The sequence below is a fragment of the Choloepus didactylus genome, chromosome 17 (genome assembly GCF_015220235.1).
Source record: "Choloepus didactylus isolate mChoDid1 chromosome 17, mChoDid1.pri, whole genome shotgun sequence".
Taxonomy (NCBI): domain Eukaryota; kingdom Metazoa; phylum Chordata; class Mammalia; order Pilosa; family Megalonychidae; genus Choloepus; species Choloepus didactylus.
Genome location: NC_051323.1, coordinates 37,484,762 through 37,512,086, shown reverse-complemented (window position 1 = coordinate 37,512,086; position 27,325 = coordinate 37,484,762). Strand labels below are relative to the sequence as shown.

The window sequence follows — 27,325 nt, the reverse complement described above, 5'->3', positions numbered from 1 at the left end:
AGACTGTCCTGTTCCCATAATTAACTCGTTTCCCCTATCATTTTCCTCCCCAGTTCTTGGATAAACTTGAATATTACTCCCAAGGTTAAAAATCATTAACATAGGGTTTTTTAAAATCAGTTAATGTGCTGAGTGCTAAATGGTGGCTTGATAGATGCTAGAACCACTTTCTTGGCTTGCCACTGTATAAATTCATATTCTTCAGCCTTTCTTTTTGGTCAGCAGCAAAAACAAGTGTTTTATGGGACTGGCTGCTTTCCCCTTCTCTGGTGTGTGAGGGGTGGCTTGTTTTCTGCCCTCAGATGCTGGAGAATCAGATGGAAGTACGGAAGAAGGAGATTGAAGAGCTCCAGAGCCAAGCCCAGGCCCTGAGTCAGGAGGGCAAGAGTACCGATGAGGTGGACAGCAAGCGCCTCACCGTGCAGACCAAGTTCAGGGAGCTGCTGGAGCCCCTGAGTGAGAGGAAGCACAATCTGTTGGCCTCCAAAGAGATCCATCAGTTCAACAGGGATGTGGAGGACGAGATTGTGAGTAAGCCCTTGCTGCACCAGTGCCTTTTCCGCAAACCTCCATGCTTGTCCTGAAGCCCATGTCCTCACTGCTCTTTTGAGCTCACCGTGGGCCACGTTGGTGAGCTGAGCCCTCAGAGCCCAAGTCTTGAGTCTTCAACACATTCTTCCTACTCTTACACAAAATGCAACTGCACTGTTCGCTCTGGGTTTCTGAAGATTCTCTAGGATTTTCTTGCCCCAGCATGGCATTTTAGACTCACAGTGAGTCTGACATTGGGAAGAAGTAAGGTTTGGAAGGCTAACCCTTGCCCTCTGTCCCGGGTGAAGGGCACACTCAGGCAGCCCTTCCCAGTGGCATTGAGCACACTCTCCGTGAGGCTGGCTTCTCTGCTGTCCCTGCTGCTGGTTTGTGCCATGCATTTATCCTCCTCAGCAGTCCTGGAACTTGGTCTCACTGCCTGTTTATGCTTCTTTCCAGCTGTGGGTTGGAGAGAGGATGCCCCTGGCAACTTCCACAGATCATGGCCACAACCTCCAGACTGTGCAGCTGTTGATAAAGAAAAATCAGGTAAATGTTTCTGCTCAGGATGGCTTAGCCTGATAAATAATTGCCCTAACTTACAAGGCAGAGAATGTGAGAGAGCTTTGAAGCCTCATGATTACTTTCAGGCCCTGGCAGCACCGTATAAACTCCAGGCTGTTGCAATTTAGTAAGCCTTTCGTGTGTGTTCCCCACTCCGTACAGACCCTCCAGAAAGAAATCCAGGGGCACCAGCCTCGCATCGACGATGTCTTTGAGCGGAGCCAGAACGTGGTCACTGACAGCAGTAGCCTCAGTGCTGAGGCCATCAGGCAGAGGCTCGCAGACCTGAAGCAGCTGTGGGGCCTCCTCATCGAGGAGACAGAGAAGCGCCACAGGCGGCTGGAGGAGTCGCACAAGGCCCAGCAGTACTACTTCGACGCGGCTGAGGCCGAGGCGTGGATGAGTGAGCAGGAGCTGTACATGATGTCGGAGGAGAAGGCCAAGGTGAGAGAGGGTCCCGGCCCTCTGTCAAGCTGCCCTGCCCCCGTGGAGCCCCAGACTCAACCCCGGAGCTTGTTTCCGGCCGGTGGCCTTGTCTTCGTGACACTCGTTGCCTCTGAGTGTCACTGGGGCTCCTTGGTGCATAAAGGTGTCAGATCTGGCTGATAATTCCCCTTGACATGCAGTTTTCTTGTCTGAATCCTTGTCGTCATTTAGATTAGTTACGGATTGGATTCATACTTTAATTGTCTTTTTCTCTGCTAGAAATTTGCCCGGGTACTTCTTGCTCTCTCTAGTTACAGGGTTAGCCGGGCTTTACAATGTCTAAGATGCTTCCAAGACTGTGTAAAAGTACTTGCAGGTTCTAGCCTGCTGCTCTCTCCCTGGTAGACGGGGGAATTTTAGCCAGCAGGATGCACTTGTTTGCCTGAGCTTTACTGTATTCCTTAGAAGGGTCTCGGCTGTTCTTTATAGCCCTCGTGTTCGTCATTTGCTGAGGCCTCCCATGGGCCAGTCCACATCGATCTCTTGGAACGCGTCTGCGCCCCACTGCCCATATCACACTTCTGGTCTTTTCATTTCTGATGATCCTTCTTCCCGCCCCCTAAAGGAGGCACTGGCCCCGAAAAGGATGACTATGATTATGATGGTCCCCCTTTTCATAGGACGAGCAGAGTGCTGTCTCCATGTTGAAGAAGCACCAGATTTTGGAACAAGCTGTGGAGGACTATGCAGAGACGGTACATCAGCTCTCCAAGACCAGCCGGGCCCTGGTGGCTGACGGCCATCCCGAAAGGTGGGTGCCCCTTGTGAAAATGAGACCCTGGCCATCAGTTCCTCCTCCTATGGGGCTCTTACCAAGCCAGGTGAAAAAGAAAATGACAGAATTCATCTTGAGTATCTGGTAAAGAGGTCGTTTGGGAAGCATTGGCCAGTGAGTCTATGTTGAATAGGAACGGTGAACTGTTAGGTTAGGAAATTATTCTCATGGGTTACGTAAACGTCTCCAGTTGGCCCAGGCCTGTTAAAAGATTATTGGTAGGATGAGTCAGAAGTGCCAGTTGACTTGCACAGGTATGTGTCGTAAGAGCATTTACCCATGGGTTGAACTTCCAGTGTTAGGAAGTAATTATTTGACAGAGCAAGTTTGAAGAGGAGTGGTAGATGAGAATAAGTGGGACTGAAATAAAAGGTCTCCCAGGAAGAACAAAATGTCTGATCTGATATCACCTCCCAGCTCTTACACATGAGTGCTTAGAAGGCCTTTGAAGGAGAAGAGGAGAGTGTGTGGTGGTCACTGACTGTCTGCCAGCCCCGTCTTCACTTCAGGGTCAGTCGTTTTAGGCTCACTGTGTCACTAGGAACTGGCTGTGTGCCCTAGCCCCGGCCGGCTGGGGGAGATGAGGGCGGGTCAGCGGCCGTGCTGCTGTAGGAGGTGTCCATGATCAGGAGTCTAAGGAAAGTGGCCTTCCTAATCTCCAAAGAGGGGCATCAACAAATCTTTATTTCCATTTAGAGGGTTTGTAATTCTAGGAGGGAGAAATGGTGAAGGGCAGGGAAGCAGCCTGCTGCCTGCAGCCCCCGAACCCTGAAACGAGCAGCAGGGACAGCCCTCCCAACCCCCCAGCAGTATGAGCATCCAGCCTGGAGAAAGGACAGGCTGGTGCCTGCCAGGCAGGGGGTATCGTTGGCTCCTTGGGCAGCGTGGTGCTTGAGAACTGAAGAGCTCCCTTGACCGCCGATTTTTTTTTTTTTTTTTACAGAACATAGCACAAATTGCTTTTCTTTTCTTTTTTTTTTAAATCTTCATTTTATTGAGATATATTCACATACCATGCAGTCATACAAAACAAATCGTACATTCGATTGTTCACAGTACCATTACGTAGTTGTACATTCTGACCGCCGATTTTATATCAACTTTGAACCTTGAAGGAAATCTTGACTTCCAGAACCAGTGGTGCAGAGAGTTAGGATTTTCCTTGCCTCCCTTCATCATGATGCTCAGGATGGCCTTCAGCCTTAAATTATTGTGTGTTTTGATTACATATTAGATTTCATTATGAAATTGAGGTCACATTTCGGAGCTTTATTTCTCAGGCTAAACAGGTTAAACCAAAGTTCCCTTTCAGAAGTTTCATGTAACACCCTCTCCCAGCATCTCTGTCTCATTTGTTTTCTCCCTGAAGAAAATTGACATTTATCCCCCACCCCTCCATCCCTCTCTTTCAGCGAGCGCATCAGCATGCGGCAGTCCAAAGTGGATAAGCTTTATGCTGGGCTGAAAGATCTTGCCGAGGAGAGGAGAGGCAAGCTGGACGAGAGGCACAGGCTGTTCCAGCTCAACCGGGAGGTGGACGACCTGGAGCAGTGGATCGCCGAGAGGGAGGTGGTTGCAGGGTCGCATGAACTGGGGCAGGACTACGAGCACGTCACGGCAAGTACTGCAGCCAGAGCGAGAGTGGTGGTGCAGTGAGGGCTGGGTACCAAAGGCCCTCTGGACCCAAATCAGAGGCCATTCATGAGGTTTTTGTCACACCTGGGGGACCCTGACTTGGGTTGCTTAACCTCTCTAGGCTTCCCTCCTCCAGTGGTAAACAGAGGTGGAGGCTACAGTGAGCAAGAAGAAACCCTGATTGAGAAAAGATTTTAGAGCCAAGTCATGTGCATTACTGTTACCTCCCACTTAAGGGCAGCTTCCTTCCAGAGGCTAGTCATGTGATCAAGAAATGAAGTTTTCACAGTGATCTCAATGATGTCTTTGTGCTCTTCTCTGGTCCAGATGTTACAAGAACGATTCCGGGAATTTGCTCGCGACACAGGGAACATTGGGCAGGAGCGCGTGGACACAGTCAATCATATGGCAGACGAGCTCATCAACTCCGGACACTCGGATGCCGCGACCATAGCGGAGTGGAAGGACGGCCTCAACGAAGCCTGGGCTGACCTCCTGGAGCTCATCGACACGAGAACCCAGATTCTTGCGGCCTCCTACGAACTGCACAAGTTTTACCACGATGCCAAGGAGATCTTCGGGCGCATACAGGACAAACACAAGAAGCTCCCAGAGGAGCTCGGGAGAGACCAGAACACAGTGGAGACCTTACAGAGAATGCACACCACGTTTGAGCACGACATCCAGGCTCTGGGCACTCAGGTGGGTGGGGGAGCAGAGGGGAGAGGGCAAGGTGTTTCTTTGCATACTAGATCTGTACCTCTCTGAGCAGCTCTCTATTCTTTGACTGCATCAAAACATGCCTCAGAGTATTGCATGAATTAGGCACACACACACGCACACACATTGCAGTAATGCTCCATCTGGGGGAACCCATCTGTCCATAAAGTTCTAAGTTTGCCACATTTGCAAACCGTACTGAATGAGTTAAAGAAAAAAATGATTAAAGAAAAAATGACTGAAGAAAAAATAAATACTGCAAATGCTCACACAAACATTTGCAAGTTATAGGCCTTCTCAATAAGCGTTTCTATAATTACGTCAGCATATCTAGCCAGAATAAGTTCCAAAATAATACCTTGTTGTTTTCCATCAACCAGTGCCTGAGATATGTATCTGGAAAAAAGGGAAAACAAGGTCCTAATGTTATAACATGCCTGGCCTTTTTTCACCCCAGTATAAAATGGCTAACACTAAGACTTTGTTTAAGTGATGTTTGACAAAGTAATGACAGTATAATGGTAGGCATCTGTAGTATAATCACTCTAGTTTCCTTTCTAATCTGTGCAGTTTCTTGTTTACTCATACTGCTTTTAGTTGAGAAATAAACTGTGGTGTTTTCCTCTCCCTAAAGTTCATGGCCCTAGAGAACAAGCCAGTTTTATTAAAGATACCAGTCCTGAGTACATCAAGGGTTTTGTTCTTGTCTGTTAAGAGCACATTGATTATCCAGTGCAAGGGTCATCAAACTTTCTGTAAGGGGACAGATAGTGAGTATTTTTGGCTTTGAGAGCCCCACAGCCTCTTGCATATTTAAACGGAGCATGCTGTGTCCCAGTCGATATTTATTTACAAAAACAGGCAGCCCCGATTTGGCTGCAGACCGAAGTTTGCCGGTTGCTGGTCAGGTGCATCAGCTTGACTGTTCTTTTTTAGGGTACTGGGGCGGGGAGGGGGGGACTCTGTGGAGGGGCCACCTTTACTGCCATTGTCTTCTCACTCTGCTGAGTCTCTGCTCAGATTAAGTGGCTTCACCTTTTCCACCAAGGGAGTAGAAGGTGTTGAGGAAATAGTTAAAGAGATAATGGAGAGTGGCTCAGAGTCTGCACGCAGGAAAGTTTAAAAGGGGCCTGCCGTACATTGTAAGGGTCTCCGATCTGTCCCTAGGGCCATTTGAAAAAGTTGCCATTTGAGAGCACCTCAGATGCACGTTGGGCTTTCATCCCACATAACACCTCAGAGCACCGTGTGGGCCCAGGATGTGTGAGGCTGCCGCCAGGCGTGTGGTTAGAGCACGGGCACTGGAGACGGGCAGGCCCTGGTCTGATATGGGGCCTGTCACTCGGTACAGCTGTAGGCTTACCCTGTCCCTCTAAGCCCCAGTTCCCCAGTGCCCTGAGGATGGAGATGATGCTTGCAAACCATAGGCTGTAGCAAGAGCCCTATAAATGTTCTCTATTGTTGTACAGTAAAAGTTTAGGGAAGCTTTGGGAGTCCCTCGAAATGGAGTTAGAAAACAGCCCATCAGCATTAGCTCTTTCCTTTGCACCTGTAAAATCATGTACTTGAAGAACTGGAAGAGACGCAAGAGACGCTGAAGTTGCTCTGTTGTTTTTTCAGTAAGTCATTTCACCCCATGAGGCTCAGAGAGGTGTAAAGGGGCCTGCTGGAGTGTAGTTACATCAAGGATGGGGGTGAACTCAGGTCAGAGAGCCTCCTCCTCTGCACACCCCCCAGACCAGGCCATGCGCAGCTGTAAAAGGATCTGCGCCTCCTTCTGCTGTTACTGGCCCGACCCAGGTTTAATACGACAGATGAGACCAGAAAGAAGGCTCTTGGCTTTCAGGAGGCCCAGTGGTGTTTCCTCCTTGGCTATTTAATTTTGTGCCTGCCTGATGTTCCACCCTTCCCCCATTCGGTGCAGTGGGATGCGGGGGAGACACACGAGATTTGCACCGGGGATGGTCTTCAGAGACTGATAAGTTAATTCCTGTAGGAATTTTCACCGTTGCTATCCTCTTCCACTTTGCATCTTGTCGTGAGAGCAAATTAAAAACAACCAGAGGTTCAGGAAAATATGTTTTTGTTTTTTGTTTTTGTTTTTTTTTAATTGCATGGGAAGATGTGGTTAGGGTCATCGGAAATTAGCTTTTCAGATAATTTCCCAGGAACTTGCTCATTGTCATTTGTTGTACCTCGGCCATAATTAGAGAATATTTCCAGCAGCCCCTTAGGATATGGAAGCAAGATCCCATTGGTTTTTTCTTTTTTTTTTTTTTTTTTTTTTTTTAAGCTTGCCTTTTTTAAAAAAATTTTTTTGCTTTTTTTAGAGAAGTTGTAGGTTTACAGAAAATTCGTGCAGGAAATGCAGAGCTCCCATATACCCCCATCCTTTTATTAACACCTGTCATTAGTATAGTATCTTTGTTACAATTGATGAAAGAATATTACTATAATTGTACTAGTAACTCTAGTCCATAGTTTACATTAGGGTTCACCATTTGTGTTATACAGTTCTGTGGGTTTTTGGTTCTTTTGTTTTTTTCCCCATTGATTCTTGCATCTTTTGCAGAACCTTCTTTTCTTCACTTACTGCCACCTTAAGTCTTTTTGTGCAGTCGGGGTCAGTAAATCACCTCCCCACCAGCCCCAGTGTTGTCCTTCTCCACCCACATCTCATTTCACCCAAGTTCCCCTCCCAGGCATATGAAGGTGCTCATCATCCAGGACTGTGGTCTGCATATTATGTGATCACACAGGCTTATCAGTAAATGATCATCGAGTACACTTTCCCCAAATGTGTTTATTTCTAATTAGATGTTGTATACGTGTATGGCATGAGTAATATGTCCATTATACAACGCATATAGGAAAAGAAATTTAAAAATATTAAATAGCCTTGGTTACTAGTTTCTCTTGTACCCCTCCAGAGGGTCTTTAGGCATATACCAAAAAAAAGATGCGCAAACCTATTTTTGCTTTTCTCTCATTTATGCATGGAAAGGGTGATAGTTTGTAGCCCATCTTCACTTTGCTTTTTCCACCTAGCAGTTACGTTGGCACGCTTGTCACATGAGTACATCGAGCACCACCTTAGCTTTGTTCTTGGCTACACAGGTGCCTGTTGTATGGATGCACCACATTTAATTTAACCAATCCCCATTGCTGGACATTTACCTTAATCTTGGGCTTTCACAAACAATGCTGCAATGAGTAACCTTATGTATGTTTCATATGTATACAACAGTATGTGTAGGGCAAATTCTCCAAAGTGTGACTGTAAAAATCTAAAGATACATGCAGTTGTGATTAACGGATATTGCCCATTGCCTTTGATGGTAGCAGTGCCCTTTCCTACTCCTGTAAGCGACATATCAGCTCACAGACAAATTTGTCATCACACACTACAGTTTTGCCAATGAATCATTAACAGATTATAGTATTTCTATGTAGCATCTCTTCATGTTTAAGACCCAATTGCATTTCCTATTCTCTGAACTTTCTTCAGATCAATGTTTGTATTTTGGCTTTGGTGACTGTCACAGCTGAAAATGATGACCCACCAAAGTACAGAGATGCAAACAGAATCATATCATTGGCTGCATTTACCTAATTGCAATACTCATCTTCCAAGTTTGCAAAGTTTTTGTTGAAATTTGGCTAGTAAAATTTCACCTTTGACATCAGTCATTTGTTCTTTGAATAACATTAAGTGCTGCGTTTTTGTTTTTTAAGTTTAAATGTGCCATTGTGGGTTTTTACAGGTGATATTTATATTCATTTCAGCAACATCAGCCCATAGCAATGGAAAGGCATTTTCAAAATGCATTCTTCCTGGCAGTTACTTTCTCATTCATGGTGTTTTAAAAAGTCATGTTTCTTCCAAAGGAGCAGATACGGAGTTTCTCTGAATATACCCGACACATGGCCTGTACTTTCTGTGCATGTTCAAATCATACCATCCTTTTGCTCCAGGCCACCTCCAGGGAATGTTTTCCTGACGAACTCTCCCACCTGCATTCCTGTAGCATTTCATTTGTTTTATTCCTAACAGAACTTAATATAATTCAATATATTTATAGTAAACGTAGGTTTCTGTGACTTGGTCACTTCCCCAATGAAATTGCAAAGTTCTTGAGGGGCAGGACCACATTTGGATTAGTGCCCTTTGGTGTTTAAGCAGAAAAGCGAATTGCAGTGTGTTGCGAGTGGGCTGGTGGAGTGCAATGCTGCGGTCTGACCAGACCCGTCTTCCTTGTGGCTCTGCAGGTGAGGCAGCTGCAGGAGGATGCAGCTCGTCTGCAGGCGGCCTATGCCGGAGACAAGGCCGACGACATCCAGAAGCGGGAGAATGAGGTCCTGGAAGCCTGGAAGGCCCTGCTGGACGCCTGCGAGGGCCGCCGGGTGCGGCTGGTTGACACGGGCGACAAGTTCCGCTTTTTCAGCCTGGTGCGCGACCTCATGCTCTGGATGGAGGACGTGATCCGGCAGATCGAAGCCCAGGAGAAGCCAAGGTGACTCTGCACCCTCCCGGTCAGGAGGAAATCAGGCTAATCGTGGAAGAGCTGTCTGAGAGAGGACATTGATCCTTGAAAGCTGTTCTCGTAGGGGGGCTTCGAGGCCAGAGTGGGAAGAGGGGACGGTGTGAGTGGGGGGAGCTGCCGCTGCTTCAGTCCTCTCCGACACAGCGATGCTGGGGGACGAGGGGCCTGGTGTTATCAAGCCTGTCCCTTTTGTCCCCCCGCCTTGCCTGCCCTCCCCTCCCCACCCAAGTCTTCCCTCCCATGTCTGGATACCTCATGCTTCAAGCAGCCGTAAGATTGGAATAAGATGGCTTTTTTGAGTCCTTTTTCTATGTCCACTCTATCCCCTTCACACACATTACTAAAGGTGTCACTCAACATCTGCTTGGATGGCATCTTGGGATTATTTAATATTGGTTCTTTGTCTTCCCTTTGGCTTTGTTTCATACAAAGAGTGATGAAAAGAAGCTGATAGATGAACAAGCAGGCACATACTTACCTTCCAGTTCACGTCTACCAGCACCAGCCTGCACTGTAATTGAGAAATGACTTATGTCCCAAGAGAAGAAATATTTTTATGTATAAGAAAAGGTCACTGTATTTCCTGGATCAGACTTTTCCAGTTAGTAGGTTTTTACCTTTGAGATGGTCTCACAGCTTTACCTGTAGTTGATTTCTAAGCTAGTTTCTGCTCTGTGACTCTTCCTGTCTGAGTAGAGAGACCATCTCAGTTGCTCTTGGGAATACACATGGTCTGAACGTTGGCAGCTGGCTCATCAGGGTGTGTTTGGGACACCTGTTACTGCCTCTGTGCCTTCTGGGAAAGTGTATTTCTCAATTGCAATTCAAAGTGAAGGTTTGAACAAAAATCCAGTGGTTTTTCTGGCACCCTCCTATGAACATTTCAAATTATTTAGGCACAAAAAGAAATACAAGTTCCTTGTTCTAAGTGTTTGGCTGCGTGGCTGGTCCTGAGTCACACCATCTCCGTGCTTTAGCTCCAGTGACCCAGCCTGCACTCTGCGAATCAGACCTGAAAGCCTGACTGTGTGGTGGGACAGTTTCCTTCAGACTAAAGATGTGTTTTAAAACCTGCACGTATGTTTGAAAAGCTTGGACTCCTAAAGGAGGTATTATTTAATTTCAGGGATGTATCATCTGTTGAACTATTAATGAATAATCATCAAGGCATCAAAGCTGAAATCGATGCTCGTAATGACAGTTTCACAACCTGCATTGAACTTGGGAAATCCCTGTTGGCGAGAAAACACTATGCATCTGAGGAGGTAAGTTCCTGCTTTGCTTTGGGACCACGGGGTGAATGCATTTGGTGATAAGATATTAAATAGCTTTGTTTTGTGTGTCCATGTGTATATGCACACATATGCATACACACATGGAGACATTTATGTACATATATATACACACACGTTTGTATACACACACATCTATTTCAAAACTCCTCAATTATTTACTGTGCCTCTGAAATAAGATAATTACATAAGAGCTTAGGGCCAGAGCCAGTAAACTGTGGCACAGAAGATAATTTTTGTGGCCCCTAGGTTGAAGTTTTGGTGCCTTCTCACCTCCTCCTGGGTGACACCCTTCATCCCATATGTCATAGATAGGTTTGCTCTTGGGTAGATAATTGCCAGTTCCCATTAGGATGGTGATAATAAAGAGGTGAATGAACAGTTCAATGTGCGGTCGCTTCCAAGGGAACACATGTCCTCTCAAAGCCTTCGGGGTTTGTCCCCCTTGCTGTCCCTGTCTTCCTGAATGTAATTGTTGCAGGGAGCCCCCTGTGTTGTGGCCTCCTCAGGACAAAGCAGCCTGAGCAGAGCCCCTCCTTTCCAGCCACTTCTGGAAAGAGCATTGTTGTGCTTTTCTCTCCTCCTGTCCCACTACGCAGGTAGACTGGGCCAGTTCTTGGCTATTTCCTGGCTTAGTGGTAGTATCTGAATAAAAATGTAGTTTTCTCGTATGAAGTGATCAAAGGCAAGGAGAATGTGGTGCCATTTATTAAGATGTCCCGGGGTCCATCCTTTCTCACAGATCAAGGAAAAGTTGCTGCAGTTGACGGAAAAGAGAAAAGAAATGATCGACAAGTGGGAAGACCGATGGGAATGGCTAAGACTGAGTAAGGACATACTCTTTATATCTTTCTGGTCTTTTGAGTGTCCACTGAAAACATACGTATTTCTTTTCATGCTTTTATCAATGTGATGTTAATCACTTAATAATTTTTATAAGTATGATTTGGGTGTTTATTAGGAAACTACACGGGGTGAGATAATTCAGCATCCCCCGGGAGAGTACAAATAGCCGCCCCACTCCTCCAGACTATCTTCAAAAAGGGTTTTTATACCGCAACATCAAGTGGGTGGGGAAAGTTGGCCTGATAAAAGACCTAATCTTGTGCCCAACTCAAGCGTTAGTTACCGTACTTTGCCGAGCTGTTTTTTGGGACTCTGGGATCTATCCCTGTATTAGAGCCCCCTTTTTAGACACCAGAGGTGCAGGTTGGAAGCAACCTGTGTCCATCAAGTACCTCACCCTCTTGGGCCCAGTGCCTTCAAAAATCCCCTTCTAACCATTCTTTAGATGAAGGTTTGGTCTGTACAATTTGAGAATTCTCAGGGCAAGATACAGTTCAGTTCAGCAAAACCCACATTAAACGCCTGTGAACCTAGGCATCAGGTTGTGCACTGGGGATACAGGGATGCATTGCACAGCCCTGGCCTTGAAGAGCTGATGAACAATGTCTCACCTTCCCCGACAAGTCCTTGCTACAGAAGTGGCATTGTTTCCCTGTGGCCATGTTGGGGCCTACAAGGTGATGAAAGCGGACAACTGGCTAGCCGCAGGTCCTGTTCTCCCAGAGGACACTGATGCTGCTCACAGTCCATTTCTTACAGGCATTGCTGCCTGGAATGTAATAAAATTCTTGTTAACAGGCAGGTTGTAAGCAGCCTTCTCGTAGCTGCAGCAGAAGTCCTGCTATGTGTGTTTTTTCACGCATGGAAGGACTGAATGAAATAAAGCAAAAAAGCCTTAGCCCATGTTGTCCCTAACTTCTATTAATGCTCCTGTATCCTCCTCTCCCTCCAATACCTCCAAAATAAAACAGAACAGCATGTATCCCAAAAAAGGGTGATTTGTGAAGGCCTGCTACATTTATGTGATCTGATTCTGTGGAGGGTTTGCATCCCTGCAGGGCTGTGGGTGAGCAGGGTACACACTCTAGACATGCACTGTCCTGGGTAGTAGCCGCTGGCCACAGGTGGCTGTCAAGCACTTGAAATCCAGCAGGTCCAGATGAAGGTGTGCCATTAAGTACAAGTGATACGCACATCGAATTATGAAGACTAGGAAGGAAAAAAAATAGCAATGACATGTTGAAATGATGTTTTGGATATATTGGGTTAAATAAAATATGCAATTAAGATTACTCTCACCTGTTTGTTTTTACACTTTTATGTGGCTACTAGGAAATTTAAATTGCATTGTTTACGTTGGACAGTGCTGATCTAGATTGAGTAGGCCTAAGCTGGGTGTCCCGGCAGCTGCCACCAGATGGCAGCAGTGCCAGGAACCGAGGCCGACCGCGGTGGTCAAGCCCCCTCCCTCCAGCCCTCACTCTTGCTACCCCGTGCAGTCCTGGAGGTCCATCAGTTCTCAAGGGACGCCAGTGTGGCCGAGGCCTGGCTGCTCGGACAGGAGCCGTACCTCTCCAGCCGAGAGATCGGCCAGAGCGTGGACGAGGTGGAAAAACTCATCAAGCGCCACGAGGCATTTGAGAAGTCTGCAGCCACCTGGGACGAGAGGTTCTCCGCCTTGGAGAGGTTGACAACGGTATGTGGCACCCGGGTGCTGGGCTGCCTTACCTGTTGGTTCTCGGGGGCATCCTTTTCTTCCTGTTCGCCTCTTAGCCTGGGGAATTCATGTGACTCAGTTTTCAAAGGCAGTGGGGTCTTCCTGAAGTGGGCGGCACTCGGTGCAGTTGGGAGAAGGTCCCGGGTTGCCATCCACTCAGTCGTCTCCTGAGCAGCTGGATCTACGATTGCTTATTCTAGCATCGTACCTGGGAACTGAATGATGGGCTTCATTTTTCTTTTGATCTGCTTTTCCTCCTGTATCTCATAGAAGCATTGGTTTCATGGCGGCAGAGCCTTAACATTTCTTCAGGCTGAATTTCCATTGAGTAGTAGCTTGACCCCAGGCCACTGAACATTCTCCCCATCCTGTAATCTCTTCTGCCAAGATAAATATGGCCTTAAAATAGGACTTGCTCACTGGGTTTCCTCTCGCAAGACTTTTGCACTCCTGGTGGGAAGAAGGTCCCTTATTGTGTACAAAAAAATAGTGTTTCTTTTCAACTTCTACAATTTTGGGGATTTCAAATGTACCTGTGGAGTTCTTTGTTAAAATGGAACACTTCCAGGGCATGCATGTTGCTCCTGAAATGGCTGCGCTTCGATTAGACGACTCTGTTTTTTAATGTGCAGATGGGGTTTTGGCTGAACATCAGTCCCTACCCCAGCACAAGCAGCTTCTATGAGAACCACTGCAGCTCTGTCTTAGTGGCATTTGTCTGAGCTCTGGTGGGGAGTCTAGCATGGGCCCTCGGGCTCAAGTACTTTGTCCCTAAGCAGAGTTGAGAGCTGCGTGGTTAACTCAGAAATTAAACCCAAGGTCCTAGAGGGCACCCAGACAACTCTCAGGAATTTTGCCACCCCATGGAATAGACCTATTTCCTCACTGAGATGTAACATTTCCTGTAGTTGTACATTGTAGCTGCAGTTACGGTGAACCGAATGCCACTTTGCTTAGCAAATGATCCAGTGTAGAAAACTCAGAAGGACTTAGGGAGCTCGTCTAGGACCCTTGGGGCTCTGCTGAACGTGGCCTTTTTCTCCCCGCAGCTGGAGTTACTGGAAGTGCGCAGACAGCAGGAAGAAGAGGAGAGGAAGAGACAGCCGCCCTCTCCGGAGCCGAGCACGAAGGCTCCAGAGGAGGCCGAGTCCCAGCAGCAGTGGTGAGTCACGGACCCCAGCTTGCGCGGCTGGAATCCCAGTTTCGGAGGCTAGGGAGGTGTATGGAGCTCTTCTGAGGCTGGGCTGTGCTGGAGCAGCCACATGCCCTTCCTGTTAACTCTTTCTGTAGAATGTTTAGAATCTGTGTGGTCACCCCTGAATAACATTGGAGGACACCGGCCTGCCTACAGACATGCATAGCTGTGTAGGTGGCAGAACTGGAGTGCAGACAGCATCCTCTCTACTGAGTACATGCGTGTGCACACAGACACATGCACTCACACTCAGACTCTCCCAGAGTGAACCACCCATTTCAAACCAGGGGATTTGTGGAGATGCTTTTGGAGACACTGCTTTAAGTTCTGAGTGACTTCACGTAAAGGGCAGCCACTATTCTCCGTCTGTGGGAGGCTGTTCTTGTCATGTAAGAGTCCCACAGCCACCCCTTGCTGCCTCGATGGGGGTAAGGAGCATGCCTGGGAGATAGATGCAAGTGTAGTTTTGCTCTCTCTCTCGAGTTTGTTTTAAAACACTTGAGTTTCAAATTTAAAACAAGAAATTACGTTCGTTAAAGAGGATTGCACCTGTTTTTCATAGAGAAAACTTGTAATAGAATTGACTGATATTTCCCTCCCCCCCTACCCTCTCCTCTTCTTTTTCTCTCTCTCCTTCCTTTCTTCTTCCCTTCCCTCTTCTTTCTTTTCCCCCTCACCTAACAGGGATACTTCAAAAGGAGAGCAAGTTTCCCAGAATGGTCTGCTGGCTGAACAGGGATCTCCACGGGTTAGTTACCGTTCTCAAACCTACCAAAACTACAAAAACTTTAATAGCAGACGGCCAGCCGGTGACCAGCCGTGGTCTGGACTGTGAGATTCACTACCGTTTGTCAAGAACCACTCTTTCCAAAACCTGTTGGTTTGACCTTTTGGCTTCTACTTTACCTACAGTGTTAAATTTTTACGTAATTCATAGCCTTTCTTGGTTGCATATTTGTTTGCATTTAATCCATGTTTATTTGAGTCTTTTAACTGATGAATACTCAGTGGCCTTACAGCAGCTTACTTTCATTTATTTATTGTGAGCTTTTCACTTTATTAAGATTTTACAGCAAAAACCTTACATGAGTAATTGAGATTAAATGAGATTACAGCATAATGAAGAAGAAAACTAAAACCTGCCAGGTATGACACATGCATTGATACTAACAGGGTGCAGTATGTGCACCTGTGGCTCACTTTACAGATGTAATATTATTAACCTAATTTACTGCGATTGTTGGGTCGTGACTAGGAAGACTGATGTATGAGGAGGGAGACTTGCCGTACTAAAATTAAAACCTAAAGTCAGCTGGATAACATTCCATGAAAGAGGCATTCATTTATCAAAAATGACCAAAAAAAGGAAGTTGGATATAACTGGGAAGCTATTTGAATTGTAGGCATAGAATCTCAAACGTTTTGATACCCTCGGGTTATTTATTCCTTTTTATACACCAGTTCTCCCCTATTTTTCTGCCAAGTACTGAATTGAGAACTCTAGGCTTTATTTGCAGCACATGTGGTGCAGGCCTCAGGAGTGAAGTACCTGCTGACGGCCGCCACCACCGTCTCCCCGTCCCATCAGGATGCGGGATATGCAGGTGACAGCAGTGCCTGCCACCTGTTTCAGGAGCCTGCCTGCTGGGCTTCCGGGCCTCTCCATTCAGTCAGTGACTTCAGGGTGTCAAACTGTTTTTAATTTTTCAAACTAATGGAACAAAGCCATTTATTTCTGGTTCATCCTGATTACTTGAACGATGTACTTGGTGAGCCGCCCCTGGCTTCAGAAGTAATTGTAGCGTCTCCATAGATCAGGAACTCCAGTGGTATGTCCCGGACAATTCCGATTTCAGGTTCTTAAGGTTTTTTGTTGAGTTCTCTGAGGAGTCTTTTAGGATGGCATTTTATCGGGACCACCAGCCCAGGTTGAAAATATTTAACAGAAATCCTGTTCCCTAGGACTAAAAGCTGATGAAAGAGGCGATTTCCTGGTACTGATAAAAACTAAACAAACAAGACCAAATCCATGTTACGTCAAAGCCTTGTGAGACATTCACTCGCTCATTTGCCATATTTAGATGTGTTAGCGGAATCAGAAACCTGTTTTGATATGTGTTCTCCATGAGTTAAGTCTGATTTGTCTTTTCATTTCATGATGCATGTCTTTTTTTTTTCTTTTGTCAGGATAACATCATATAGCAGCTTGTTTGTTTTTCCATATCTCTATGTACATATCTATCTACCTGTGACTGTAGATGGGTATATAGATAGATGCCAAGCTTCTTATGTTCTGGGGGTGGTGTGCACCATTATTGGGTCTCTGCCTTAAAAGACACCAAAATCCATTTTTCTTTTTTTTTTAGAGAAAGCTACTGCTTTGTCTTTGGTTACAAGGGAGCCCTGACATGTCTTTCTGGCTCCAAATTATGTTTGTCATTGATCTGTATGTATATATGTGATGTTTCCATATATATGTTTAAATTTTGTATCATCAGGACTAATGCCCAATTTTATGTGTGATTTTTTTTTTTTTTTTTTTTTTGTATTCAGAAGACCAAAAAAATAAAACCAAACAAGCATGAGCACACATGGAAGGAGAGCTATAATGCTCTTAGCATTTGCTCTCATGCCTATTTTTATCTAGGTTTTTAAATAATAGCTTGCCAGAACAAATTTTTAAATTACCATTGAATTGCATTGGAAGAAGAGCCTTTTTTTCTTTTGTTATGGTGCAGAGACTCAAGTTAATGAACTTGAAAATACAGTGTTGCTTCATGCACTTTGAAAACCAATGGGTGTTTCTTGTGCTCTACTAGTTGTCACGTTGCTTTCACGTTCACCTCCTGATTTAAATATCTCAGGGGTATGTAGCCACTAAAGCACTCCGGACTAATTGCTAAAGAGAAGCAACATGGGGGCAGGGAGGGGCTCTGTATGCACATGTACCCACTGTTTGATCATAGCACTATGATTTGCTTTTGATGTTTGTCTGTAGTGGTGTGTTGTCTGTTGGCATGCTTAAAGCACATGTCCATTAAAATTCATTTTGTTCATTTTTCTTGTTTTCTTGGTTAGTGGTTCATTTGCATAAACATTAATTATCTCTGCATACTGGTTTGGGGTTTTCTCTTTCCTTCTAACTCTAAAGAAAAAATTTTTGCTGCAGAAATTCCCTAAGAAGAAGCCTCCCTGGCCTTCACCTACCTTGAGGGCTGACCAAATGTAATCAATTTTAGCCCCACATACATCTCTCTGTCCAGGTCTTTGCCATCACTAGCTGGTTTCAAGTCAAATCTGCAGCACTAAATTTTTTTTAACCTGATTTCTGTACATACTAACCCCATGTCTCTCTGGACACACCCTGGCACAGGCCTCCCGACCAGCTCACACTTCCTCCTCACCAGAAGTTTCCCCATTAGAACAGAGTTGTCCACCTTAATTTCCACTCACATCCTTCAGACAAGGATTTTACTTCCGGGTTATTATTTCCTGTCCTCCATCTCTCCTACATGACAAGAGGGAAAGGGAAATGCTCAGGCATAGCCTGTTGCTCATAAGCGTGTGTCTACAGACTCTCACTTGCAAAGGCCAGGGTAACCGCCAGGCTCCCCCACCCCCCCATTCCCCATGTCTTCCTGCCCCGGTGATCCATTTTCCACATTGCTGTGGGGGGAAGGCTTCCAATTAAAATCACCCTTAAATTACATAGTCTCTAGCCTCACCCTAAACCCTGATGCTGATTTTGATAGTTTTTATAGAAGTAACATAACGTACGATTCTCCCTCCCTTCTAAATTTTTTCACCAGCCCTTTTTCCAAAGAATTAGTTTTGTTGAAAATCAAGTGTTAGGCCCAGCCAACCAAGTGGGAAGTCCAGCTCCTGCGAGTTGACAGATGTGAGTGTTGAAGCAGCAGTGACCAGCCATGGTGACCCTGTTGAAGTGGTTGCTGCTCGTTGGGTGTCATTTTGGTCCTGGGCAGCAGTTGCGGGGGCCGTATCTAATGAGTGTGCCATTGACACCTCCATGTCTGTCCATGTGTGAGGGGTGCAGGTCGTCCGTAATCCACTAAAGCGTCGGCCACACCCAGCTTTAGTAACCTGCTAATCCCACACCCTGGGCATGTCAGCTGAGGGTTGCTACAGTTAATGGTACACAGTTGATGGTACACAGGTCGAAAGTGATAATGACTCGAGACCCTGCTGCATTTCCAAAGCCGAAAAACCATGAGGGTTACAGTTTAAATGAGCTTGGGAAGGAGCAGCTCCCGAAGACGTCTCCAGCCTTGAAGGGTCAGCCTCTGGAAGCCTGGCTGTCTCTGGGCATTCTCGTCTCAGTGCAGCAAGGCACCACGATCAACCAAGCACGTGATGGGGAAGGCCCTGGTTCTGTCTTTGTTTGGGGGTAAATAGCCGTGTGGTGTTGAGTGACTGTGATTGGCTTTTCCGGCTCCTTTAACACAAACTACAACCCACTCACGATACAACTTGGGCAGATGTGGTTAAATTGATGTTTGACTTGCCTCGTTTACTTCCAGCTCTTAAGTTCCAAAGTCTAACTGGGATGGTAGATGTGAAATGCATGATTGTCGTCCTAATTTCTGCATGTGTTTATGACGATGTTTGGGGGGTGGGGGGAGAGGAGAGCCAGAGTGCATTTTCAGAAACCACAGGTCTTTTCTTGTCTTATTGCGGGGGAATGCTGTGTAGTTCTGATAGAGTTGTCTATTGATCTGTTTGTGAATGCCCTTTCGCTTAAACTTCCAGCCCTTCTGGTGGCGTCCTTGGTTGTAAGGTGGCTGCTGTATAACGTCCGGTCTCTCTCATATTTAATTATGTGTGATTGTTACCACTGTCCTTTGTTTTAAAGTAACTGTAAGAGGAAATGATCTGAGTTATATTAGAGAAAATGGATCAATCAGAGGTGCAGAGTGCAGTAAAACTCATACTGGCATTTCGCTTTTGTCATCACCCCATAAACGGGCGGGTATTAATCCATTCCCACCTTCTAATGTCCTTAGTGTCCAGCTGGCTTTGTGGGGTGTGCGATGGTTTTACTGTACTGCCTCAATCTGTGCTAGGCATTTATACGCAGCCACGTGTGCGAGTCAGTCAGAGCGTATGTGGTCACCGCCAGGGCTCACAGGGTTAGCTGAATGGCCTCTCCACTGTCCCCAGATGGCAGAAACGGTGGACACAAGCGAGATGGTCAACGGTGCTGCAGAGCAGAGGACGAGCTCAAAGGAGTCCAGCCCCATTCCCTCCCCTACCTCCGACCGCAAAGTCAAGACGGGCCTTCCGGCCCAGAGTGCAGCCACCTTACCAGCCAGGACCCAGGAGATGCCTTCGGCCCAGATGGAGGGCTTCCTGAACCGGAAGCACGAGTGGGAGGCCCACAACAAGAAAGCCTCGAGCAGGTGAGGGCAGCAAGCGTCGAGGCAGCGAGGTGGGAGGCCGAGCGGATGGAGGACAAGGCGCACACCTCCTGGTTTGGGGAGGATTGGGGGAGAGGAAGAGCGTTTGTATAGTTCATTGGTTCAGCAGTGTCTCTGCTTCCGGGGGCATCCTGTTCTGTCAGGGACTAAGTTGGAAAGTGGGAATAAAGTGCCGCTCATTCACTGACGGAAGGAAAAGTTAGGTATGGATGGGAATAGCAAAAGGTGGCCTTCATTCATCTTGAGAAGAAATTTGCTAGGTTGAGGTTGAGGGGTCTTCTCTACTTGAAGTGAAATGGTTTCATTGTAGGAATTCCTTGTGGAGTTTTTGAGAGACATTTAACATTTGCCCTGGCCTTATCTCTCTATCAGTCTTTATATTCATTATTTCCCTACAACCCTGTTTTTATTATCCCAATTTTATAGATGAGGAAACTAAGGCTCTCGGCGGTTAAGAAAGCCCGTTCTCTGTAGAAACCTAGTAAATGGCAAAGCCGAGGTGACTCTTATATCTGATTCCAAAGCCTGTGGTGCTCAACTAACTGCCTGGGACCACCATGTACCGTTGTACAGGTTGTACACTGCACAGTGGCACCTCTAAGGGCCATTATTCACCTTGAGGACAGCATAGATGTGTATGTTAATACAGGAAGGTGGCAGTAAAGTTTCGTTATTATAATAGTTTGCCAATTTTGGGTAAAGGGCCACCTTATTCTAATTCATCCGAAGGTGCCATGAGGGTACGTGACAGTCCTGGGTCCACCTCCTGTCACGTTGCTGAGGCTGGAGGAGAGGCACGTTTCTAATGAGGAGCCCATCCTGTCCCCATTATTATGAAGAATACCAGACACCAATGAAAACCTTTCCCATCAGAGCCAAGAGTGTCCTTGTTTATTAGAAGAGAGCACCATGCTTTTCCGCAAAGGCTTCCCAGTCCTGCCACTGTTGTGGAATGTGCCCTGTCCCAGGAGTCTCCCTGAGGAACTTTGTCCCAATGTTTGGCTTTAGCAGAATTCAGAATTTAGGAAGGCCTTTTAAAACTTTCCCAGGTTGGTACTTTAGAATAGTGCTTCTCTCTTCACCGTGTTGCGTGAGCACCATTTGCATATTAATCAAATTTAAATTCTTTAAGGGACGGTGGTGTGGAAACTTGACTTTCCTTTCTTTACGGCCTAGGTCGTGGCACAATGTTTACTGTGTCATAAATAATCAAGAGATGGGTTTCTACAAAGACGCGAAGACTGCCGCTTCTGGAATTCCCTACCACAGTGAGGTCCCTGTGAGTTTGAAAGAAGCCATCTGTGAAGTGGCCGTCGATTACAAAAAGAAGAAACACGTATTCAAGCTGAGGTGAGAGTCACTGTGCCAACTGGTTGCCAGAGAGGGTGTGTGTGTTTATTTGCACTCTGGAGGTTGATTTTCTTAGACATGTGCTGTTACTGGTTTGTTCCCTTTCTTTGCAATTCCAAAAATCCCCAACAAAGAGAAAACTGGTCTGGCCCACGTTTCAGCTAGGATTGCTGGCTTCACGTGGGCTCCCTGTGGTTAACGGTGCAGCTGAGCTTTGAGGGAAAAGGAGCTTTTGTTTTTCTAAGTTAGACCTTACAGTTCCCTGAGACTTAAGGTGAGCTATTCACATTTCATGGGTTATGGGATGCTTAGAAAAAGAGTTCCCCATCTTTCTGGCTCATCTAGACTGAGGAGATACAGTTCTTTGCTCATGACTTCTCTAGAGACGGGTCAAATGAGTCATCCTGGAGCCAGATGGAGACAAACAGGAAATGCTTTTGTGGGGCCTGAACCCCTGTCCTGCCCTGACTCCCTGAGCACATGTTCCAGCTGCCTCCAGAACCATCTAATTCTAAATGTCTCTACCGTGTAGAACAGACACTTCCCTGCTGAGTGGATCCAAGCTCAGAAGCTCCACTCATGGGGAAAGGGCAGAAAAATCATTTTTTATGTTAAAGGTGTAAAAAAAAAGTGAACATTTTAGTGACTAGGGTGCTGCTTGATTTAACAGTAATTTGCTTTGTTGCTTTGGGGACTGAAAGGCGTTGCTCTTTGGTTGTGGGTGTGTGTGTTTTGTGCCAGTTGGTTTGGGCTGACGGCCACACTTGAGAGTTCTGAACCATGAGACTGAGTCCGCGCTGTTCGCAAGCAGCACAGGCAGGCCCTGCAGGACTCGGAACACTGCAGGTCCTGAGAGAAGGCACAGGCAGCTGCTTGGCTGCCTCCCTCCTCGTGCTCCCTTGGTGCCGCTCCAGAGAGCCGGCGTTGGCAGAGGCGTTACCCTTTCCTCGTCTACACCAGCATCACCCTTTTCCCCCTGGAGACAGTGCAATGCATAAGTGAACCCACCAAGCTGAGTGGCATCTCGCTGTCACAATGATGGCCTTGCCAGGACAGCTTCTTTCATCCTGGGACATACGTAAAAGAAGAGAAATCTGGAAGATCTTTTCCCAGATTTCTCCTCTATTCAGAGACTCTGGAGTTCATTGGTGTGTAGGGAGTACAAGCTCAGCAGCAAAATGTCAGAAGGGCTCATCATTTAGCTAGAGCTTTCTCTTTGTCTCTTGAATTCCATTGAGAGCCATGAGTAGGTAACCAGCTAGTCTTTGCCACAGCAAATCCAAATGTTAACGTGTTTGGGCTGTTTTCCTCCTCCCAGTGGATTGGAGCTCCTGGTTCCCTGCATATATTGTATTGGCCCATGTCTGTGGCTTCTAGATCCCCAGGGTCCATGGCCAGGCCTCTGGGGTCCCCAGGCGCCGTGGGTAATGAAGCAGAGCTCTGATGAGCGAGTCTGGTGTGAGCCTACAGCAGCTTACAGCCCCCGTGGGGCATGGGATTGGGAGATGAGGTCTTAATTTTTTTGTTGTTAAGCTGTGACTTTCTTTCTACTTTCTAATTACAGACTAAGTGATGGCAATGAGTACCTCTTCCAAGCCAAAGATGATGTAAGTTTCTAAGGTTCCTTTCTCTCAAGTACTTAGGAGTTAGCAAGTGTTTGTGGGGTGGGAGGATCTCCTGATCATGTTACTGGTTTAAGAAATGATCATGATGGCTCCTTTCATCTGGGTTCCCAGTCACTAGTATTGGAAGGTGTCAGTTCTCCCAGGTTTCTGGGGGCTGTGACCATCCTCTCGCTGTCTCCTTGCTGTAGGAGGAGAGCTAGTGTAGGGTCTATTGACCCTTGCCCACCTCCTCACAGTGGGTGATGCTCAGTTGAGGTCATACAGGACCAGAATTGGATTCTGATGCCTTGTTCCCTTTAATTCCATGGCTGTTCTCCACCCTGAGGAGAGAAGGTCAAATGATGGGGAAACAAGTGTGCAGCACTTTAGTTTGCAACAGCAGCTTCCAGGATGGGACCTGGCACCCCATAGATGGAGACCAGTCTTCCAAGTTGGCAGGGCCGTATACTAGGGTGATGACCCTCAGTTCCCGTAAACCGCGTTGTCATGGAAGGTCAAGCCGCGTTCACTCTCCTGTGCTGAGTAAAGTGGAGGTTGTCCGGGAATGTGCCCCAGATGGTTCCCATGCCTACGCCTCGGTTAGCCAGGTGCCTCTATTAGCTGGCGCCCTGTTCCCGAGCCTTCTGACTGCTGGAGGAGTGGGCGGCACCTGGGGAGGACAGGATGAGAGCACCTCAGGCCTCCTCCTCTCTGTCGAGCCTCACCTGTGCTGCGTCCTTTGTGCAGGAGGAGATGAACACATGGATCCAGGCCATCTCCTCTGCCATCGCCTCTGATCAGCACGAGGTATCCGCCAGCACCCAGAGCACGCCAGCATCCAGCCGGGCCCAGACCTTACCGGCCAGCGTCGTCACCATCACCAGCGAGTCCAGTCCCGGCAAGCGGGAGAAGGACAAAGAGAAAGACAAAGAGAAGCGGTTCAGCCTGTTTGGCAAAAAAAAGTGAACTCCTTTCCTTCCACCTTCTGCCCTTCTCTCACCTTTTCAGTGAAATTCCAGCATGCAAGCTCAGAACCAACACATTACTCTCTGTGCCTAATGTTCCTCAATGTGGTTGAATTTTTTTTTTTTAATTTATAGAGCATTTCTTGGGGGGGTGGGGGTGGGCACCTAAATACTTTATCTCCAAGTTATAAAAGTTTGAGGTGCAGAGGGAAGATCAGATTTTTTTTAATCGAAATTATATAGATTAGATCTCAATATTTAAACTGTTCCTCAATTTTGTGAGGCTGTGTTGGAAATAACCCGCCTCTAGTGCTGTTGGTATGCAGGCAGCGGTGCTTAAACAATATTTCCTGTGCTCACCAGAAACAGAACATACCGATTTCCCAACACCATTCTCTTCCATTTACTTCTGGTGGTTGCCTTGAGTCTTGACTATTAGAAGCGCCCACAATGGGTCTAACCTTTATTAAACAGATTGTGTGTTCTGATCTCGCTGCAGCCGTAGCGCAGCTCCATGTTAACTCTACAGACCAAACCATTTGTATTGGGCATCACTTACAACCCCACGACATGCGACTTTTCTGCATCAACTGCGACGGTTAAGAATGTTGGTATACAAGAAGGAATAGAAAAACTGATACTGTTTTAAATAATCTGTAATTTCAATTTTTTTTTTTTTTGCTGAAATACATTATATTGTATGTTTGAGATAATTCTAGTACAAAGTATAATAAAACTAGATGTATAATAAACCCTTTAAATCATTGGTAAGTGTACAAGTGGAACCGAAGCATTTACTGGACAAAGTAATGTTACTCTAATGGTTACTTGCTCGTGCGTTGCCACACTGTGTTATAATTTGCTTCATTACCTTGCTATTCGATGCATAGTGTGCATTTCTCTGTCACTGTAACTATTGTAATGACAAATTTTCATCTTACTGCACAATCAAAATGGCATTGATAGGAATGAACTCCAGAGGCTGGGCCTGAACAGGAGGTGGTGGCCCAGGCCTGGTGCCCAGTCGTCTGACCTGTACCTCTCAGCCTGTGCCCTACCTGTTAAATATATGCTACGTCATTAAATGCTTTTAAACCTAGCACGGTGGGTAGTTGTCGTCTTTCCTCTCCTGCGTGAATGCCAGGTAGGGAAACTGCAATGCAGCAAACGTGAAATGGTCAGTCTGCATCCCTGTTTTGCATATCTTTGGAAACTGCAGCAAACAGAATAATAAATCTGGAATGTTCTGCAGTTACACATCCATATTTAACTTTTGCTTACGAAAAATTCATCGGAGGCTGGCCAACTTTTTCTGCAAAGGTCCAGATGGTAAATGTTGTATTCTTCACGGGCCACACAGTCCCTGTCATAGTTACCCACCTCCGCTGTTGCAGCACAGAAGCTGCCACTGGCAAATATAGAAACAAACAGTTGTAGTTGGGTTTCAGTCAAAATTGATGTACGGACACAAATTGGAATTTCATAGAGTTTTCATGTGCTACAATGTACTCTTGTTTCTTTTCAAACATTTAAAAATGTGAACACTATTCTTAGCTTGTGGACTGTACGAAAACACATGAAAGGCCAGACGTGGCCCATAGGTTGTGGTTGCCTGACCAGCCCTTTCAGGGTGTTGTGGGTTAGGTCTGTGTAATACACTTGCCCTGTTTTATGTGGGCAGGTTGACTCCATACTACTTGCCTATTTTTCTTACATGAAGCAGCAATGAACGTTAATACAGATTTTCAGTAAGTTCTTCGATAATAACCATGCCTAACGTAACATCTCTCCTGAGCTCTGCAACTGAATGGCATTAGAGCTTTCTGTCAGTCACTTTTAGGTGAACTGAAATCTTACCATCTTCTCCTCCCCCTCCTCCCACAAGCACCAAAGACCATTTATCTCACCATAACACCCTCTTGCCCTTGCCTTACTCAGGATTGGAAGCAAATTGTTCAATTTCAGCAGGTGAACCTCTAAACAAAATGTTGAGTTAAGAAAAAGCATTTTGGAAATAATTGTGATTCGTTACAGCCTTCTCCTGACAAAGCCGTGCAAATGGCAGGAAGACCACACTCAAAAGGAAATTAACCAGTAATCCCATAATTCCATTAAAAATACATTTAGAGTAGACATTGTGCGTGTATTTTCAGAAGTTCACAAACCCCTGATTTCGCTTAGGTTTGGTGTCACTTGCTTTCCCTTGCTGCATTTGCCAAGGATCCACGGGGTCCCCAAAATGGAAAATGATGGGTGTTGGGGGAGAAGCCTGAGAAGACTGGCCCCTGTGGGTCAATACATTCGATTAGAAAATCCCAACCAAGGCACGGTCACTGCCGGAAGTTACAGGCTATGTAGCGTCATGATCTTCGGTCCTGTCAGGGTAAGTAATGGGTGGTTTTGTTCTTAAACCTACGTTATGTAATATCTTGAGGCTTATGCATATTCCTTTTTATTGCTATAATCTTCTATTTTGTCCTAATTTTTAGTAATATAAAATGGGTGATAATACCAGTCTCTCTCTGTAGAAATGTGAAGAATGGGAAGCAATAATGTCAGGATATGAATGGCATTCTTGGTTGATAAAAGGCCACATTTTGTCACATTTTTACATCTCTGAAGTTGGGGTACATCTTCAACTGATGGCACCTTAGTATTGTGTCCTAGCTTAATGGACTGTGTTTTGAGGGGAGGCCCTATAGATGATGGTGCATCTTAAAATCCATGGGATTTTAGAACAGATGAAGTAGTTTATCGAACTGGGTGAAGGCATATTATTTTCTTACCGAGTCTGACACTAAATTGATGATGTATGGAGTCCTGTAATTTTTCCCTGGATACATTCTTTTCATTTGTTAGTTGGGATATTTATATAAAGAAAGATTTCCCTTCATCTGGTGGTACAGTTCATGTAGGAGATGCGGGGTAAATGCTTGAGTCCCATTCTTGACCCCTATTCAAGAGAATGAATTACTTCCTATCCTTTGAAGCTGAGTGATTCATTTTTTAATGTCAGTATTTATTCATGGGATTAAACACATTTGGTGATTTTGTTTTAATGAAATTATCCTTTTTGAAGCTTAAAACTGTCCCATCTTTGGCTGGTGGGAGCCTCTTCAAGTTGGCTTCTGAGTCCTTTTTGCATAGCCCTAATAATCTTTGATAGCTTCCTCACCGTCTGGCATGACAAGATGTTGCCAGTCTCAGGTAGTACATATCTTGCCCCTGACCCATAATTGGCCATTTCACTTAGGAAACATGAATTTCTTTTACTGGAAAGTGGTGTTCAAGGCTTAGTGAATGGCTTTCATTGCTTAGTGCTCGGAATGCGCCTTGCTACCGGCTTGATTCTTGTTTCTAAGCCATAACAATGGAAAGAAAATGGAAGAAAAGACGTCATGAGTTCATACTCAAAGCTAATTCAGGACTGCAGGATTCTTTCCTTAACATTTCCTATGTTACATCAGAATCTCCTTTTCACTCAGAATCAGGGCTGTTAGGGTTACAGGGGGTATAGAATTATTTATTCCATAATTATGCATTTGCTTTATCATTACACACAAACACAGAATAGCCATAGTAATTCTACAAACACCATTATAATTACTGAGAACAAGTTTTTTTTTTTTTTTTAAATAAAACTTTGAGTTAATTGTAGAGTCACAT

General features: G+C 45.8%; 1 protein-coding gene across 4 annotated transcripts in view; it reads left to right on the top strand.

Moving 5' to 3' along the window:
• The window catches only part of SPTBN1 (spectrin beta, non-erythrocytic 1), a 197,263-nt gene extending 172,505 nt beyond the window's left edge, over positions 1–24,758 (top strand). For 2 of the 4 annotated variants that reach the window (XM_037806815.1, XM_037806817.1), the window contains exons 20-35: positions 303–527; positions 991–1,080; positions 1,258–1,539; positions 2,202–2,332; positions 3,769–3,973; positions 4,319–4,693; positions 8,981–9,225; positions 10,382–10,520; positions 11,290–11,374; positions 12,893–13,089; positions 14,160–14,272; positions 14,990–15,053; positions 19,484–19,722; positions 20,917–21,090; positions 22,655–22,697; positions 23,442–24,758. In XM_037806815.1, coding sequence (XP_037662743.1) covers positions 303–527; positions 991–1,080; positions 1,258–1,539; positions 2,202–2,332; positions 3,769–3,973; positions 4,319–4,693; positions 8,981–9,225; positions 10,382–10,520; positions 11,290–11,374; positions 12,893–13,089; positions 14,160–14,272; positions 14,990–15,053; positions 19,484–19,722; positions 20,917–21,090; positions 22,655–22,697; positions 23,442–23,660 — 2,826 coding nt within the window. In that variant the 3' untranslated portion in view covers positions 23,661–24,758. Of the gene's footprint in view, positions 1–302; positions 528–990; positions 1,081–1,257; positions 1,540–2,201; positions 2,333–3,768; positions 3,974–4,318; positions 4,694–8,980; positions 9,226–10,381; positions 10,521–11,289; positions 11,375–12,892; positions 13,090–14,159; positions 14,273–14,989; positions 15,141–19,483; positions 19,723–20,916; positions 21,091–22,654; positions 22,698–23,441 lie in introns of those variants that run through there. The other 2 variants (XM_037806814.1, XM_037806818.1) reach the window with 2 other exon arrangements.
• The last annotated feature ends 2,567 nt before the right edge of the window (positions 24,759–27,325 follow it).